An 18,699-nucleotide genomic window follows, 5' to 3' on the forward strand; every position below is an offset into this window, starting at 1 on the left:
GGCAGTGATTGGAGAATTTTGTCAATGACGCAATCATCTGGAAGATTAACTCCCATCTGAATCAAGTGATTATTATACCCAGACATTTTGAGTATATGCTCACTGACAGAACTGTTCTCCTCCATCTTGTAGCTATAGAACTTATTGGAGACTTCATATCTCTCAATCCGGGCATTTGCTTGAAATATTAACTTCAACTCGTGGAACATCTCATATGCTCCATGACGTTCAAAACGTCGTTGAAGTCCCGATTCTAAGCCGTAAAGCATGGCACACTGAACTATCGACTAGTCATCAGCTTTGCTCTGCCAGACGTTCATAACATCTGGTGTTGCTCCAGCAGCAGGCCTGGCACCCAGCGGTGCTTCCAGGACGTAATTCTTCTGAGGAGCAATGAGGATAGTCCTCAAGTTACGGACCCAGTCCGTGTAATTGCTACCATCATCTTTCAACTTTGCTTTCTCAAGGAACGCATTAAAATTCAACGGAACAATAGCACGAGCCATCTATCAACATAAACAAGCAAGATACTATCAGGTACTAAGTTCATGATAAGTTTAAGTTCAATTAATCAAATTACTTAAGAACTCCCACTTAGATAGACATCCCTCTAATCCTCTAAGTGATCACGTGATCCAAATCAACTAAACCATAACTGATCATCACGTGAGATGGAGTAGTTTTCAATGGTGAACATCGTTATGTTCATCATATCTACTATATGATTCACGCTCGACCTTTCGGTCTCCGTGTTCCGAGGCCATATCTGCATATGCTAGGCTCGTCAAGTTTAACCTGAGTATTCTGCGTGTGCAAAAACTGGCTTGCACCCGTTGTAGATGGACGTAGAGCTTATCACACCCGATCATCACGTGGTGTCTGGGCACGACGAACTTTGGCAACGGTGCATACTCAGGGAGAACACTTCTTGATAATTTAGTGAGAGATCATCTTATAATGCTACCGTCAATCAAAGCAAGATAAGATGCATAAAAAGATAAACATCACATGCAATCAATATTAGTGATATGATATGGCCATCATCATCTTGTGCTTGTGTTCTCCATCTCCGAAGCACCGTCATGATCACCATCGTCACCGGCGCGACACCTTGATCTCCATCGTAGCATCGTTGTCGTCTCGCCAATCTTATGCTTCCATGACTATCGCTACCGCTTAGTGATAAAGTAAAGCATTACATCGCGATTGCATTGCATACAATAAAGCGACAACCATATGGCTCCTGCCAGTTGCCGATAACTCGGTTACAAAACATGATCATCTCATACAATAAAACTTAGCATCATGTCTTGACCATATCACATCACAACATGACCTGCAAAAACAAGTTAGACGTCCTCTACTTTGTTGTTGCAAGTTTTACGTGGCTGCTACGGGCTTAAGTAAGAACCAATCTCACCTACGCATCAAAATCACAACGATAGTTTGTCAAATAGACTCCGTTTTAACCTTCGCAAGGACCGGGCGTAGCCACACTCGGTTCAACTAAAGTTGGAGAGACAGTCGTCGCCCGCAAGCCACCTATGTGCAAAGCACGTCGGGGGAACCGGTCTCGCGTAAGCGTACACGTAATGTTGGTCCGGCTCGTCTCGTCCAACAATACCGCCGAACCAAAATATGACATGCTGGTAGGCAGTATGACTTATATGGCCCACAACTCACTTGTGTTCTACTCGTGCATATAACATCAAACCATAAAACCTAGGCTCGGATGCCACTGTTGGGGAACGTAGTAATTTCAAAAAATTTCCTACGCACACGCAAGATCATGGTGATGCATAGCAACGAGAGGGGAGAGTGTTGTCTATGTACCCACGCAGATCGACTGCGGAAGCGTTGACGCAACGTAGAGGAAGTAGTCGTACGTCTTCCCAATCCGACCGATCCAAGCACCGTTACTCTGGCACCTCCGAGTTCTTAGCACACATACAGCTCGATGACGATCCCGGGGCTCCGATCCAGCAATGCGTCGGGGAGGAGTTCCGTTAGCACGACGGCATGGTGACGATCTTGATGTTCTATCATCGCAGGGCTTCGCCTAAGCACCGCTACAATATGATCGAGGTGGAATATGGTGGCAGGGGGCACCGCACACGGCTAAGGAACGATCTCAAGGATCAACTTGTGTGTCTAGAGGTGCCCCCTGCCCCCGTATATAAAGGAGCCAAGGGGGAGGGTGCGGCCGGCCAGGAGGAGGGCGCAGGAGGAGTCCTACTCCTACCGGGAGTAGGACTCCCCCCCCCCAATCCTAGTTGGAATAGGATTCCTTGAGGGGGGAAAGAGAGAGAGGGGGCCGGCCACCTCTCCTTGTCCTAATAGGACTAGGGGAGGGGGAAGGCGCGCGGCCCACCTTGGGCTGCCCCTTTCTCCTTTCCACTAAAGCCCACTAAGGCCCATATAGCTCCCCGGGGGTTCCGGTAACCTCCCGGTACTCCGGTAAAATCCCGATTTCACCCAGAACACTTCCGATATCCAAACATAGGCTTCCAATATATCAATCTCTATGTCTAGACCATTTCGAGACTCCTCGTCATGTCCATGATCACATCCGGGACTCCGAACTAACTTCGGTACATCAAAATGCATAAACTCATAATAACTGTCATCGTAACGATAAGCGTGCGGACCCTACGGTTCGAGAACAATGTAGACATGACCGAGACACATCTCCGGTTAATAACCAATAGCGGGACCTGGATGCCCATATTGGCTCCTACATATTCTACGAAGATCTTTATCGGTCAGACCGCATAACAACATAAGTTGTTCCCTTTGTCATCGGTATGTTACTTGCCCGAGATTCGATCATCGGTATCCAATACCTAGTTCAATCTCGTTACCGGCAAGTCTCTTTACTCGTTCTGTAATACATCATCCCGCAACTAACTCATTAGTTGCAATGCTTGCAAGGCTTATGTGATCTGCATTACCGAGAGGGCCCAGAGATACCTCTCCGACAATCGGAGTGACAAATCCTAATCTCGAAATACGCCAACCCAACATCTACCTTTGGAGACACCTGTAGAGCTCCTTTATAATCACCCAGTTATGTTGTGAGGTTTGGTAGCACACAAAGTGTTCCTCCGGTAAACGGGAGTTGCATAATCTCATAGTCATAGGAACATGTATAAGTCATGAAGAAAGCAATAGCAACATACTAAACGATCGGGTGCTAAGATAATGGAATGGGTCATGTCAATCAGATCATTCAACTAATGATGTGACCTCGTTAATCAAATAACAACACTTTGTTCATGGTTAGGAAACATAACCATCTTTGATTAACGAGCTAGTCAAGTAGAGGCATACTAGTGACACTAAGTTTGTCTATGTATTCACACATGTATTATGTTTCCGGTTAATACAATTCTAGCATGAATAATAAACATTTATCATGATATAAGGAAATAAATAATAACTTTATTATTGCCTCTAGGGCATATTTCCTTCAGGATGTTCTCGATGGTGCTATGTTTTACTACCAAGCAAGGGGTGCAGAGGTAAGGGACAAGAAGAGAAGGGGCGGCAGGGTCGCCTTCTGCCATAAGACCGACTTCTGGTGCATCCAGCAACCGAAAAATTCTCTTAATGATGGATTCTATGTCCTACACCACATGCTGGAGTACAGACGGGATCACCAGAACCTTCGCATGGCACCTTCTTCCGGCGATGCCCATATTCTGCAATGGGCAAAGGACATAGGAGATATCGAGGATCATCGACTTCGAGCTGAGTGCTATAACATCCAGCGGGAACTTGCCCAAATCATCATGAAGGAGGTCATCGGAAAAACAGGGATGTTCTACGGAGAAGGACAAATGTCGCGGGAAGACGTCGGAACATAGATATCCTCTCAGCGTCTCGACCTAAAGCCTTTCACTAGGCTCGGGGACTATCTCCCTGACTTGGATGGATGGAACGACATGTTGGAGTGATTGTCGATATATGACAATGTGTCCGTTTAGTCCATACTTTCTGTATGACAAAACATTGAGTTATGCACAGTGAAACTTTATTTGTGATGTAATTAAACCGTCCTCCTCCTCGACTAGCGAAAATCACTCTAGTTAGGCCATTTTGGGGTACGATGAACTTTGTTATTTATGCTTATGATATGTTGTTTTTATTTTTGCCAAGTCTGTCTCTTTCTGTTGCTCAACTATATATGTTGCATATCATCGACTCATGTGATGATGCAGGTGCATAGATCATAGATGGCGAAGAAGTGCTATGCCAGGAGTATATATATATATATATATATATATATATATATATATATATATATATATATATATATATATATATACGACAAGTGGCCGGAGTGTCAGGCCCTTCCGGTTTTTGAGCGACAGGCAGTAGTTAGTTTAGAGGTTCACGCTAATGCGAAAGAGGGATACGAACTCATGTTCTCAAAGTGATAGCTCTTCTCGCGTATATCATTTTTTAGATGGATGACGATGTATTTGCATATCATTCGAGACGTGTATCGCTATTTTCAAGATGATGACGAGAGACCACTTTGTGTTGGATGATGATTATGATGATGACATGATTTGATGAGACTAATTGTATGTATATGCTATGATTACATTTGTACGTGTATGATATGCTAAACATTATTGTATAAAGCCTATTCAAATACAAAACAAATACAAAACAAATATGAAGGAAAAAAATAATAAATAAACTAGTAGTAGCGAGGGGGAAATTTAGCAGTAGCGCCGCATTGTCAGTAGCGCGTCCCAGAAAACAGCGCTGGAGATAATATCAGCAGCGCCCTTTCCCAAAGAGTGCTACAGCTATTCATGTATAGCAGTAGCGTGGGACAACTGGCGCTACTGCTATACGTTAGCTGTAGCGCCTTATTAGTAGCGCCGGTGCCCGCGCTACTGAGAGGCCCAAAACCCTCGCTGCTGCTAGGCTTTTCCCTAGTAGCGGGTGGTGGTGGTGGCTATAAGAAAGACTAAACCTAGGGTTGGTTCTAGGGTTCATCTAGTTTCTAGGATTCATCTAGGCTCTAGGGTTCATCTAGGTTGTAGGGTTCATCTAGGTTCTAGGGTTCTAGCGTTCATCTAGGTTCTAGGGTTTATCATATGAACTAGATAGGGTTCCTCGTATTGCTATAAGAAAGACTAAACCTAGGGTTCATCAACTAGGTTTATCACATTGCAATCATCTAGGTTTAGGGTTCATCATAACAACTAGATAGGGTCCTCATATGGCTACAAGAAAGCGGAATGATTGACTCAAAGTAATTGGGGGATTGGAGGAGCTTACCTTCCTCTTTCCGTAGCCATCTCGGTACGCAAAATCCGTGAATCAACGAAAAAGATCGGAGTGGGGAAGTGGAGGAGATGAGAAAATGGGCGAGAGGAAGAAGAAGGCGGCTGGGTGGGTGGGGATTAGGGGTTGTGGTGGGGTGGGCGCGGGCGGCTGGCTTTATAAATGCCCAAACCTTACCGCCATAGTATGCGGCGGTAGCCTGCCACGACCTACCGCCATCCGGCCCGGCGGTAGGATGCCTCCCCCCACGCCAATCTTTTGTGACCAAAAAATCGAGCAATGCAGCGGTAGGGTTGCGCTGCCTACCGCCAAGGACCTTGGCGGTAGGGTGCTACCACCGAGCCCCCTGGCGGTAAGCTGCGCAACCCTACCGCTGCATAGCTGGATTTTTTGGTCACAGTAGATCTGCGTGGGGGGGAGGCACCCTACCGCCGGGAAGGATGGCGGTAGGTCGTGGCAGGCTACCGCCACATACTATGGCGGTAGAGTGCCTTTGTGTGCAATTTTTTGCACCTAGTAACTTCTTTTGGCTTCAATTTTTGGCATACAACATTTAAACAGCATATGTATGACATATAAAGCAAACAATGTATGATATATGATGCACGCACCACAGAACTATAAATAAGGTAGGTTCGATACACCACAAATCTAAAAATAAGGTAGGTTCGGTACATAGCAAGTTAACGAAACAGTTTCACGAGCAAATTCATATGGTTCACGAAGCAAATATGCAAGTTTTTAGTTCAACGACACGGCAGCAACTTCAGTTCTTCCTTCCCCTCTTCGACGTTCGGTCCTCGTTATCCTTGGATCGCTTCTCGGCCGCCGTCTTCTTGTGGGCTATAGGACGTGCTTTCTGAAAGGGGGATGGACTCTTCCAGTCCTTCTTCGGCACATTCCTCTTCTCACGCTGGGTTGGCTGAGTTGGTGGAGGTCCATCGTCATCGTCATACTCCTCCTCCTCCTCCTCCTCATCCTCATTGTGCTCTTCCTCTTCGTCATCATGTTCTTCTCCTGCGCCCTCTTCTTCCTCTTCCTCTACATCATCATCATCGTCGTCGCTCTCCTCCTCGTCATCTTGAACCGCCCTAGACGACGAGGGTGCATGGCTTGATGAAGCGAGGCTACGTGTCGGTGCAGGAGGAAAAACATCCTCGGTGTTTGTAGCGCACCCAAGCAGGCCCACAAGCCGGCGTGCTTTGTTGACGTATTTCTGCAATGATAACAGAAGAATATGTTAACTTCTCGAATGTCCAATGATAACAAAAATGAACTCCGTATTACCTTCACCGTTTCCCTCAACTTGTTCTCGCTAGCTCGAGTCCCAGGGACACCACTAAGCGCATCAGAGGCATGAAAAATGCTTTTGTTCAGCTCTGAAGACTGCAAAGTAATAAAATGAGTCAATAGCACGAAAAGCTAATTTCATCCAACCGTCGGTTCTAAAGAGGTAAAAACAACGTACCACTCTGTTCATGAGGGGTCCGTACTCCCTAAACCCCCCTTGAAGCTGTCTTATGCTCTCGTTGTAGGTTTCATTATCCGAGTCGTCATCGAATAGGTCTTCGGCATCTGCTGTCGTCCAGTGGGGCCTCAGACGCAGTCGATGCTTGATGCCATCATCGTACCACAGCATGTGATCCTCGTACTCGTCCCAGTCAATCACTCTCCTCTCCGTGTCTTTGCGTCCTTTCCACTCGTTCCATTCCTTCACGTATCTCGCATGTTCGGCTTCCCAATCCGTGATTAATTGATTGTTCTTCCTACTCATCCTGCAATGCGTAAGAAAGATTGTAAAACACCCTTCTTTGATGAATGTAAAACATCAAAACAAGAACTTAGAATCAATGAGGACGGCTTGTGGTACTCACTTGTGTAGGTCGTAGCCACCGGTATCGTTGCCGGCTGGTGGTGTGTGTTGCGCCTTACCAAATTGTGCGGCAACGCGCTGTGGCAAGTGGTACTCCACGGCATAGACAGAAATCATGGGCACGATGCACCGGAAGAGCAGCCGGTCCTGCTTGCACATGTTGTTCAGCTCGAACCCCCACTGTCGATCATCACTATACGGCCGCCAAGTAACCTATAACCAAACAATGGTAAGCTCAAGTGAAAATGGTCTCGAAACAATGGTAAGCTCAAGTGAAAATGTAGTTCTTATACCTGGAAAGGCGTGAGAGCATCAAGCTCGTTGCTGAAGACCTTGTACAAGGCCTTCGATTCGCCCGTGTAAACACGCACCACGTCCCAAGCGTATGCGACGGTCGGGTTCCGATCATCTTCGTCATCTCCTCCATAGTCCGTCCATGCACGCGAGCGCATCTTCTCTGGACGGCCCACCGGGATTCGCTCCCACATCCAAATGGAGAGGCCCCACACACATCCACACATATCGGACGAGACTTCCGCTCTCTGGGTCGCGTCGTCAAGCTACCAACCAAGTATAGATGATAAGATGTCAAAATATAAAGCAACACACGTCTGATATTTGAAATAAAGTGATATTCACTTACCGAACGGTATAGGTAGGCAAGTCCGGCGGCCCCCCGGCTGTACCCCGCATCCCAGTCCTTCAGGAAGTCGAGATACATCCATAGGGCAGAGTTCCTGGAGCAGTCCGGAAACACTACCTCCGTTAGAATGTACCACAAGTAGGCCCTGGCGTACTGCTCCACCACCGGGGTCTCGGCATCTTCCGGGCACTTCCTCCGGTGCTCGAGGAGCCATGGCAGCGGTATGCCAGAAGTCCGGTTGCTCTTAGCGGGGGGGGGGGGGGGGCAGTCGCCGATGAGGCTGACAACCCTCTCGGGCAAGTTCGCCCTCTCCACTCTTCCTGTGAGAGGACGACCCTCCAGCGGTAGTGCCGTAATCATCGCCCAATCCTCGAGGGTCACGGTCATCTCGCCGCATGGAAGATGAAAGATGTGCGTCTCTGGCCGCCACCGGTCGATCAAAGCCGTGAGAGCTGAGTGAACGAGCGTCGGCGGCTTACGCTTGAACTGCAGGACGAAACCCAATAGTCGGGCTCTCCTGAAGAACGGTGCGTACCGATCGTCGTACTCCTTGTTAACCGTCGTCTTGTGAGCCCTCATCCGCAGTGGCGGCAGCATCTATGAAAATCAATAACCAAAGCATAATTAGCATGGACATAATAGTTAGCAACTTGTTTTCATCAATTCGAAAGATTTGGTTTAAAATGCTAATTACCACTCCATTCTCAATGAAACGGGCACGGTGATGCTTGTCGAACCTAGGGTCAAGCATTGTGTACTTTGTGCCGATGTCGTCCGCAAGAGGTGGCCTCCTAAAAGAATTGCATAAGCACATCAAAAGATTTTTCAACATGAACTAGAGTTCAACATTAACTACGAAACACATCGATGCATAACAAAAATTGAACATATGAGTTCAATCTTTGAATAATCATATATCAAGATTATTATGAACTAAATACAATACATATATCAAAAACTAAATAAAATACTTTTATGAAGATGCAATCACCATTGTTTCAATGCATCATAACACATATACTACATATAACAAATACTTGCATCTTGAGGATTCATATACTACATATAACAAATACTTGCAATCACCATGTTAAAAAAATGAACTAGGCTTCATCTTGAGGATTCATATACTACATATAACTAATATATCAAATATTTGCATCATCCAATACTTGCATCATAGCATCCAATACTTGCATCATAGCATAGGAACATGCATCATCCATCATATAAAAAAACCATTCAAATCAATTATGAACTAGGATTCATCTTAACACAACCATAGCATAGGAACACGCATCATCCATCATACAGTTCAAATCTAACACAATATAGCATCTAGAATCAACCTAAATGAATCCTAGGGTTAATTTTTTTTTCAAATAGGAGTGATTTCAAACGAATAATGCGACGAATCGGAAGGTGTTTGATTAAAACTAGTTGGAGGGATTGGAAGAGCTTACTTTTCTTTCTTCGGGGCCATCTCAATCTGCAAAATCCGTCAAGAAACGAGGAAGATCGGAGGGGGGAGTGGAGGGGATGAGAGAGGCGACTATGAGCAAAACTGCTCTGTTCTTCGTGGTGGGGGCGGCTGGGTGGGGGTGAACGAGGTGGGGGCGGCCGGCCCGCGGTTTATATATGCCCACACCCTACCGCCGGAGTCTCCGCGGTAGGTTCAGACAACCTACCGTCAGGCAGGGCGGCGGTAGGGTGTGACGGAGGGGGAACGGCGGCAGTTATCGTTGCTGACGTGGAAAAGTTTGCTACCGCCGCAGGGCTCGGCGGTAGGCTATACGATCCTACCGCCGGGCCTCTCGGCGGTAGGAAAAAGGGTCAAATACAGAAAAAATTTCAGACTGGGGTCAGATCTCGATTTGGTTTCCCAAAAGGGTCAAAGCACGAAATTTTGCCATGCAGCATACGGCGGCTCAGGGCGAGGTTGGCGTTGCAGAATCATCCGAGTTCGTGTTTACGCCTGGGTCCTTCTCCAGGTCGTGGCTGATTTGAACAAACCTGTTCGAGTCGTGTTGAGTTTTGACGTTTGCGTTTTGGCAGCGCGCGTGTGGATCCGAACGCCAGCGTTGCTTCCCGATGAATAATAGTACTACTCGATTGATTCTTGACGGGAGTAGTTGGCTTGTCTTTGATCTCCTCCTGGAGTAAACAGTACCTTCTATTGATGGCCTCTAGACTTGCAGGGTATCCAAACGGTCTTGGTGATGACTAGTTTACGCAAAGGAAAATCAATCTGTTTCAGGTCGATGGCTCTTGTTGACTTGGCGACTTGGGACAGCAAACATCTCGCAACCTCGATTTTCTTGAACCTTAAATCTCACAAGCTATGAATCAGAACCGATGAACTCGAAGCTGATGTAGATCCTCTCCAACCGGTTCTTCCTCATCTGGAAAATTATGAACTCCTCGATCCCTGGAAAAATCCATCTAAGAACTCAACACCACCATGCGCGAGCCCCACGGTGGGCGCCAACTGTCGTGGAATTCTCACGGCAGATGTCCTAGTGTGAGGACTTAGTCGCGAGGCCAACACATCTATGTGGTAGCTTGAGAGGGGTTGAGCGGAATTGAGAGACGCAACACAAGACAAGGATTTAGACAGCTTCGGGCCCCGGGAAACATCATCCGATAATAACCCTACATGTTGTTTGTGGCTAGATCTCATTATGCTCCTCATGAGAGAGTCGCCACATAAGCCGGATCCCCCTTGTGTCTAGCCCTAGATATTGTTTCTTGTTGCTTGTCCCCTCTTGGGGTGCCCTGCCCCTCCTTATATAAGTTGAAGGGGCGGGTTACATGACTAGTCGTAGTAGGATTACGATTACTCAATTACAAGTGGAGTCCTAGTCTTGCTTCCTTTGTAAGGGAATATTCCTTACGCTTTCCTCTTAAGCCGGCCCACCATAACATGAGCCGGCCTTCTGGGCCTTGGGCCTAGTCTTCTATCTGACCCGCCGTCGGGGTCATCCGTGAGTCGTCAGGCTCATGAGTCGTCTGACCAGTGAGCCGCCAGACCCGTGAGTCGCCAGTCCTCCGACGGGTCATCGGTGGAGTGCCAAGTCCGCCCGGGTCATACTTCCGGCCGGGTCATACCGCGGGGTATATCCCCGACAGCCTTGACCTGTTCTCTCCGTCAGTTCAGTAGGGGCGTGCACATCGTGGGCACGCCCACCTCGCATGCACGACATGCTCGGCCACGGCCATTGTACACGTTCTCTCCCTCGCCCCCTTGTACCTCTGCATGTATAAATACCCCTGCGATATGTGAATACAAGGGAGCGATGAGTTCAGTCATTCAACTTGGTACCTGAGTAGTTCCGATCCCAACCCCACGCTTCCGCCATGAATCGCCTGCTCCGCCGCTCCCGCTCAGCTGACCTCGACGCGGCGACCAACCTCCCTCCTTTAGCTCCTCTTGCTGCCGTCCCACCCGCCCATGCAGCTCCCGGCGCGGGCCTCCATCCTCGGGCTCCGGCGCCCGCTCCGGTGCGCCTCGGCAATGTTGCACCCGCTGCGCCTGCGGCCTTTCTGGCAGCACCTCCTGTGGCTCCCCTTCACCACGGCGCCGGCCGTGAGCTCATCCCCTGCCTCGACATCGCGGGTGCGCCGGCGCCGGCGCAGGTGCCAGCCGACGGTCTCCCTCCCACAATCACTCACTTCCTGCGGTTCAAGCTCGACCTCGCCGCGGGTAACTACTCCAAATGGCGCCACCTCTTCTATTGTATTCTCTGCAAGTACAATGCGCAGCAGCATGTAGATGAAGGCCGGAACCCAGCCCACGAGGATGCAGTGTGGTGCAACGACGATATAACCATCATCTTGTGGATATCCTCCACGATTTCTGATGAGTTATACGACATCGTGGTGTCCCCTCCGAACATTCCCACGGCGCACCAAATCTGGCACACCCTCCGGCTGTTCTTCCTCGACAACCAGGCCGGTCGAGCGATTCATCTCTCGGTTGAGTTCCGCAGCACGGTGCAGGGGGACCTGCCTGTGGCCGAGTATGCCCACCGTCTATAGACGCTGGCGGCCGCGCTCGCCGACGTCGAGGAGCCCGTCACCAACCGCACCTTGACGCTCCAGTTCATCCACGGCCTCAGTCGTCGGTTCCACATGCTCGCGACGGTCCTGCCGTTGCAGGTGCCGTTCCCCAACTTCGCACAGGCCCGGTCGCGCCTCCTCCTTGAGGAGATCACACAGAACGAGCGCACTCGGGCTGACGGGCGCTCAGACGGCGCCACCTCGCTCACCATCGGCAACACCTCCGGCGGCTCCTCCGGGGGCGCCCGTGGCGACCGCAATGTCTCCGGCAACTAGGTGGACAAGGGGAAGGCCCCCGCCGAGGCCTCCTCCGGCGGCGATCGTAGTCGTGGCCGTGGGCGCGGGCACCCCGGCGCTGGTAGCAGCTCCACGGCTACGGCAGGGCGCGACTCTCCTCAGCAGCCGTTGGGAGCCCATCCATGGATGGGGTACTTTGCCCCGTACGGGAGCCCCTTCCCACCTCCTCACCAGCCGCGCGCGCCTTGGACCGCGCCCAACTCCGCCGGCGTGCTAGGGCCACGTCCTGGCCAGCAGCATCAGGTCTACAACGCCGACGCCTCGAGCTCCTCCAACCCCGCCCCATGGGACAACTACGCCGCCCTCCATGCTGCACTCAACAACATCGCGCACCAGCAGCAGCACGGCTCCGGTGAGTGGTTCCTCGACACTGGCGCAACTTCCCACGTCACCGGTGAGACGGGTAATCTCTCCCAACTGTCTTCTGCACTTGCTTGTTCTTCCAATAGCATTGTCATCGGTGACGGTTCCCGGATTCCTGTAGTTTCCGTCGGCTCCACCCGCCTAGGCTCTTTCTCCCTCAACGATGTTCTTGTCTCCCCGACGATCATTAAGAATATTATTTCCGTCCGTCGTTTTACTCGCGACAATTCTTGTACAATTGAGTTCAACCCATTCCGTTTTGTTGTGAAGGACCTCAAAACCCGGCGCATCCTAATGACGTCAAGTAGCCATGGAGATTTATATCCGTTCTTCAGCTCCAATGTAGTCCAGCAGATCCTCTCCGCCGATGGCAGCTTGTGGCATCAACGCCTTGGGCATCTTAGCAGTAGTTCCCTTTCAGTCTTAGCTAAAACTTTTCTTCAATCACCATGTAATAGCGACAGTTTGAATTCCCATATTTGTGAGTCCTGTCAATTAGGCAAGCAATCAAGATTACCTTTTTCATCCTCTCGCTCGTGTACTACTGCTCCCTTCGATTTGATACACTGCGACCTCTGGACCTCCCCCGTTTCCAGCGTATCCGGTTACCAATTTTACCTTGTCATACTTGATGACTTCTCTCATTTTTCATGGACTTTCCCACTACGAACTAAATCTGACACGTCCATTACCTTACTCCGTTTCTTTGCATACGTAGTCACACAATTCAATGTACCCATCAAATGCATACAGTGCGACAACGGTGGCGAGTTCCTCACCACCCCGCTCCATGACTTCCTCTCCTGCCGCGGTTCCTCTCTCCGCCTCTCTTGCCCATATACTTCACCCCAAAACGGAAAAGCTGAACGGATGATCCGCACAACAAATGACGTGCTCCGCACCCTCCTTCTACATGCCCATCTTCCTCCCACTTTTTGGGTGAAGGCCCTTCACACGGCTACCCATCTCCTCAACCGGCGACCATCCTCCGCCATCCGCAACGACACACCCTTCTTTCGACTCTATGGCCAATATCCCACGTACGATCATCTACGGGTTTTCGGGTGTCTTTGTTTCCCCAACATCTACCCCACCACCGAGCATAAACTGTCGCCGCGTGCCGTTTGGTGTGTGTTCATTGGGTATCCCCTCGAGCATAAGGGGTACCGTTGTCTCGATATCAACACCCGCAAGGTCATCATCTCGCGTCATGTTGCTTTTGACGAGACCGTTTTTCCATTCGTCACCACATCCCAGCCTCGTTCCCCGGATCACGTGGCCGCACAAAATCCCAACGAACACATCCTCCCCGAGCGGCGCACTTCCGTACCACGTAACGGCCCCGCACAGGATCCTCCTGGGATCCCGCTGCACCCCCCACCCAACCGCGTCGCTCACGCACCCCACCTGCCCCCCCGCGGGATCAGCGCCCACCAGCCCGCCCACCAGCCCGCCCAACACCCCGCGCTCCCCAGCCAGCGCCATGCCCCCCGCGGGATCAGCGCCCACCAGCCCGCCCTCCACCCCGACGAATCAGCCCGCCACTCCCGCCTCCAGCAGCGCTGACCCCACACCTCCTGCCGCAGCTCCCCTGCGTGCCGCCTCGGCCAGTTCGCCAGCGCCACCTGTCCCAAAACTCCCGCCCAGGGCTGTTCCAACCAATCCGCCTGCTAACCTGCATGGTATGCGCACCCGTGCTAAATCGGGGTTTCTTCTTCCCAAAAATCAGCTCAGCCTGCATGCCTCTGCGTCATCCGCCATTAGTCCTATCCCCTCTTCCTACCGAGTGGCTTTGAAAGATCCCAACTGGCACCGTGCTATGCTGGAGGAGTTTAACGCGCTTTTGCAGAATAACACTTGGAATTTGGTTGCTCGTCCTGCAGGTTCTAACGTGGTTACAGGGAAGTTGATATACCGGCATAAATTTCATCCAGACGGCTCCCTGGCTCGCTATAAAGCTTGTTGGGTGCTGCGAGGGTTCACGCAGCAAGCCGGAATCGACTACGGCGAGACTTTCAGTCCCGTGGTCAAACCGGCGACGATCCGCACCGTGCTCAGCATCGCCGCCGGGCGTTCTTGGGCGATCCACCAGCTCGACGTCAAGAACGCCTTCTTGCACGGGCACCTCGCCGAGACGGTCTACGCGCAGCAACCCTCCGGCTTCGTCGACACCGCCAACCCCTCCTGTGTGTGCCGCTTGAACCGCTCGTTGTACGGGCTGAAACAAGCGCCGCGGGCATGGTTCTCCCGGTTCACCACGTACCTGCTCCAGCTCGGGTTTGTGGCATTTCGGTCCGACTCTTCTCTGTTTATCCTCTGTCGTGGCACACAGCTAGCTTACCTATTGGTGTATGTCGATGACATTATCCTCACCGCGAGCGCCACTTCTCTACTACAGTCCATCATCTCCTTCTTGGGGAACGTAATAATTTCAAAAAAATTCCTACGCACACGCAAGATCATGGTGATGCATAGCAATGAGAGGGGAGAGTGTTGTCCACGTACCCTCGTAGACCTAAAGCGGAAGCGTTAGCACAACGCGGTTGATGTAGTCGTACGTCTTCACGATGCGACCGATCAAGTACCGAACGCACGGCACCTCCGAGTTCAGCACACGTTCAGCCCAATGACGTCCCTCGAACTCCGATCCAGCCAAGTGTTGAGGGAGAGTTTCGTCAGCACGACGGCGTGGTGACGATGTTGATGTTCTACTGACGCAGGGCTTCGCCTAAGCACCGCTACAGTATTATCGAGGTGGACTATGGTGGAGGGGGGCACCGCACACGGCTAAAAGATCATCTTGATCAATTGTTGTGTCTTTGGGGTGCCCCCCTGCCCCCGTATATAAAGGAGCAAGGGAGGAGGAGGCCGGCCCTAGGAGGGGGCGCGCCAAGTGTGGAGTCCTACTAGGACTCCCTAGTCCTAGTAGGATTCCACCTCCCATATGGAATAGGAAAAGAGGAAGGGCAAAGGAGAAGGAAGGAAGGGGGCGCCCCCCTTCCCTAGTCCAATTCGGACCAGATCAAGGGGAGGGGTGCGGCCACCCTTGAGGCCCTTTTCCTTCTTTCCCGTATGGCCCAATAAGGCCCAATACATATTCCCGTAACTCTCCGGTACTCCGAAAAATACCCGAATCACTTGGAACCTTTCCGATGTCCGAATATAGTCGTCCAACATATCGATCTTTACGTCTCGACCATTTCGAGACTCGTCGTCATGTCCCCGATCTCATCCGGGACTCCGAACTCCTTCGGTACATCAAAACTCATAAACTCATAATATAACTGTCATCGAAACTTTAAGCCTGCGGACCCTACGGGTTCGAGAACTATGTAGACATGACCGAGACACGTCTTCGGTCAATAACCAATAGCGGAACCTGGATGCTCATATTGGCTCCTACATATTCTACGAAGATCTTTATCGATCAGACCGCATAACAACATACATTGTTCCCTTTGTCATCGGTATGTTACTTGCCCGAGATTCGATCGTCGGTATCCAATACCTAGTTCAATCTCGTCACCGGCAAGTCTCTTTACTCGTTCCGTAATACATCATCTCACAACTAACACATTAGTTGCAATGCTTGCAAGGCTTATGTGATGTGCATTACCGAGAGGGCCCAGAGATACCTCTCCAACAATCGGAGTGACAAATCCTAATCTCGAAATACGCCAACCCAACATGTACCTTTGGAGACACCTGTAGAGCTCCTTTATAATCACCCAGTTACGTTGTGACGTTTGGTAGCACACAAAGTGTTCCTCCGGCAAACGGGAGTTGCATAATCTCATAGTCATAGGAACATGTATAAGTCATGAAGAAAGCAATAGCAACATACTAAACGATCGGGTGCTAAGCTAACGGAATGGGTCAAGTCAATCACATCATTCTCCTAATGATGTGATCCCATTAATCAAATAACAACTCTTTGTCCATGGTTAGGAAACATAACCATCTTTGATCAACGAGCTAGTCAAGTAGAGGCATACTAGTGACACTCTGTTTGTCTATGTATTCACACATGTATTATGTTTCCGGTTAATACAATTCTAGCATGAATAATAAACATTTATCATGATATAAGGAAATAAATAATAACTTTATTATTGCCTCTAGGGCATATTTCCTTCAGTCTCCCACTTGCACTAGAGTCAATAATCTAGTTCACATCACCATGTGATTTAACACCAATAGTTCACATCTTTATGTGATTGGTTCACATCTCCATGTGACTAACACCCAAAGGGTTTACTAGATTCAATAATCTAGTTCACATCGCTATGTGATTAACACCCAAAGAGTGATCATGTTTTGCTTGTGAGAGAAATTTAGTCAACGGGTCTGGCAAATTCAGATCCGTACGTATTTTGCAAAATTCTATGTCTACAATGCTCTGCACGGAGCTACTCTAGCTAATTGCTCCCACTTTCAATATGTATCCAGATTGAGACTTAGAATCATCTGGATTAGTGTCAAAACTTGTATCGACGTAACCCTTTTTTGACGAACCTTTTGTCACCTCCATAATCGAGAAACATATCCTTATTCCACTAAGGATAATTTTGACCGTTGTCCAGTGATCTACTCCTAGATCACTATTGTACTCCCTTGTCAAAATCAGTGTAGGGTATACAATAGGTCTGGTACATAGCATGGCATACTTTATAGAACCTATGGCTGAGGCATAGGGAATGACTTTCATTCTCTTTCTATCTTCTGCCATGGTCGGGCTTTGAGTCTTACTCAATTTCACACCTTGTAACACAGGCAAGAACTCTTTCTTTAACTGTTCCAGTTTGAACTTACTTCAAAATCTTGTCAAGGTATGTACTCATTGAAAAAACTTATCAAGCATCTTGATCTATCTCTATAGATCTTGATGCTCAATATGTAAGCAGCTTCACCGAGGTCTTTCTTTGAAAAAACTCCTTTCAAACACTCCTTTGTGCTTTACAGAATAATTCTACATTATTTCTGATCAACAATATGTCATACATATTCTTATCAGAAATGTTGTATTGCTCCCACTCACTTTTTGTAAATTCAGGCTTCACCGCAAGTCTGTATAAAACTATATGCTTTGATCAACTCATCAAAGCGTATATTCCAACTCCGAGATGCTTGCACCAGTCCATAGATGGATCGCTGGAGCTTTACATATTTTGTTAGCACCTTTAGGATTGACAAAACCTTCTGGTTGCATCATATACAACTCTTCTTCAAGAAATCCATTAAGGATTGCAGTTTTGTTATCCATTTGCCAGATTTCATAAAATGCGGCAATTGCTAACATGATTCGGACAGATTTTAAGCATCGATACGAGTGAGAAAATCTCATCCTAGTCAACACCTTGAAATTGTCGAAAACCTTTTGCGACAATTCTAGCTTTGTAGATAGTAACACTACTATTAGCGTCCGTCTTCCTCTTGAAGATCCATTTAATCTCAATGGCTCGCCGATCATTGGGCAAGTCAATCAAAGTCCATACTTTCTTCTCATACATGGATCTCATCTCAGATTTCATGGCTTCAAGCCATTTTGCGGAATCTGGCCTCATCATCGCTTCCTCATAGTTCGTAGGTTCGTCAAGTAACATGACCTCCAGAACAGGATTACCATACCACTCTGGTGCAGATCTCACTCTTGTTTACCTACGAGGTTCGGTAGTAACTTGATCTCATCAAGTTCTACTTTCCTCCCACTCACTTCTTTCGAGAGAAACTCTTTCTCTAGAAAGGATCCATTCTTGGCAACGAATGTCTTGCATTCGGATCTGTCATAGAAGGTGCACCCAATATTTTAGGTATCCTATGAAGACGCACTTCTCTGATTTGGGTTCAAGCTTATCATGTTGAAACTTTTCACATAAGCATCGTAACCCAAACTTTAAGAAATGACAACTTTGGTTTCTTGCTAAACCACAGTTCATACGGTGTCGTCTCAAACGAATTTAGATGGTGCCCTTTTTACGTGAATGCAGCTGTCCCTAATGCATAACCCCAAAACTATAGTGGTAAATCGGTAAGAAACATCATATATCGCACAATATCTAATAAAGTACGGTTACGCCGTTCGGTCACACCATTACACTGTGGTGTTCCAGGTGGCGTGAGTAGTGAAACTATTTCACATTATTTTAACCGAAGGCCAGAC

At 48.8% G+C, this 18,699-nt stretch overlaps 1 protein-coding gene and 2 pseudogenes across 1 annotated transcript; 1 reads left to right on the forward strand and 2 right to left on the reverse strand.

The window, feature by feature from the left end:
• The window catches only part of LOC147966847 (uncharacterized), a 47,858-nt pseudogene that overhangs the window by 17,176 nt on the left and 11,983 nt on the right, over positions 1–18,699 (reverse strand).
• On the reverse strand, positions 6,071–8,417 carry LOC147966848 (serine/threonine-protein phosphatase 7 long form homolog). The gene is made up of 6 exons (XM_087527399.1): positions 7,821–8,417; positions 7,471–7,737; positions 7,179–7,390; positions 6,773–7,079; positions 6,592–6,690; positions 6,071–6,520 (listed from the first exon to the last, which is right to left on the reverse strand). Exons 1-6 carry the CDS (start codon positions 8,415–8,417, stop codon positions 6,071–6,073), a joined length of 1,932 nt encoding a protein of 643 aa, XP_087383525.1.
• Positions 11,178–14,875, forward strand: LOC147966849 (uncharacterized; annotated as a pseudogene).

Source organism: Triticum urartu, chromosome 6A (assembly GCF_056163025.1).
Source record: "Triticum urartu cultivar PI428250 chromosome 6A, HENAU_Tu73, whole genome shotgun sequence".
Lineage (NCBI taxonomy): Eukaryota > Viridiplantae > Streptophyta > Magnoliopsida > Poales > Poaceae > Triticum > Triticum urartu.

Coding starts and splice junctions, on each gene's coding strand:
- LOC147966848 (XM_087527399.1), bottom strand. CDS start 8,417: ATGCTGCCGCCACTGCGGATGAGGGCTCACAAGACGACGGTTAACAAG. Junction 7,391..7,470: donor ATGCTCTCACGCCTTTCCAG/GTATAAGAACTA, acceptor GTTTGGTTATAG/GTTACTTGGCGGCCGTATAG. Junction 6,691..6,772: donor GACCCCTCATGAACAGAGTG/GTACGTTGTTTT, acceptor ATTACTTTGCAG/TCTTCAGAGCTGAACAAAAG.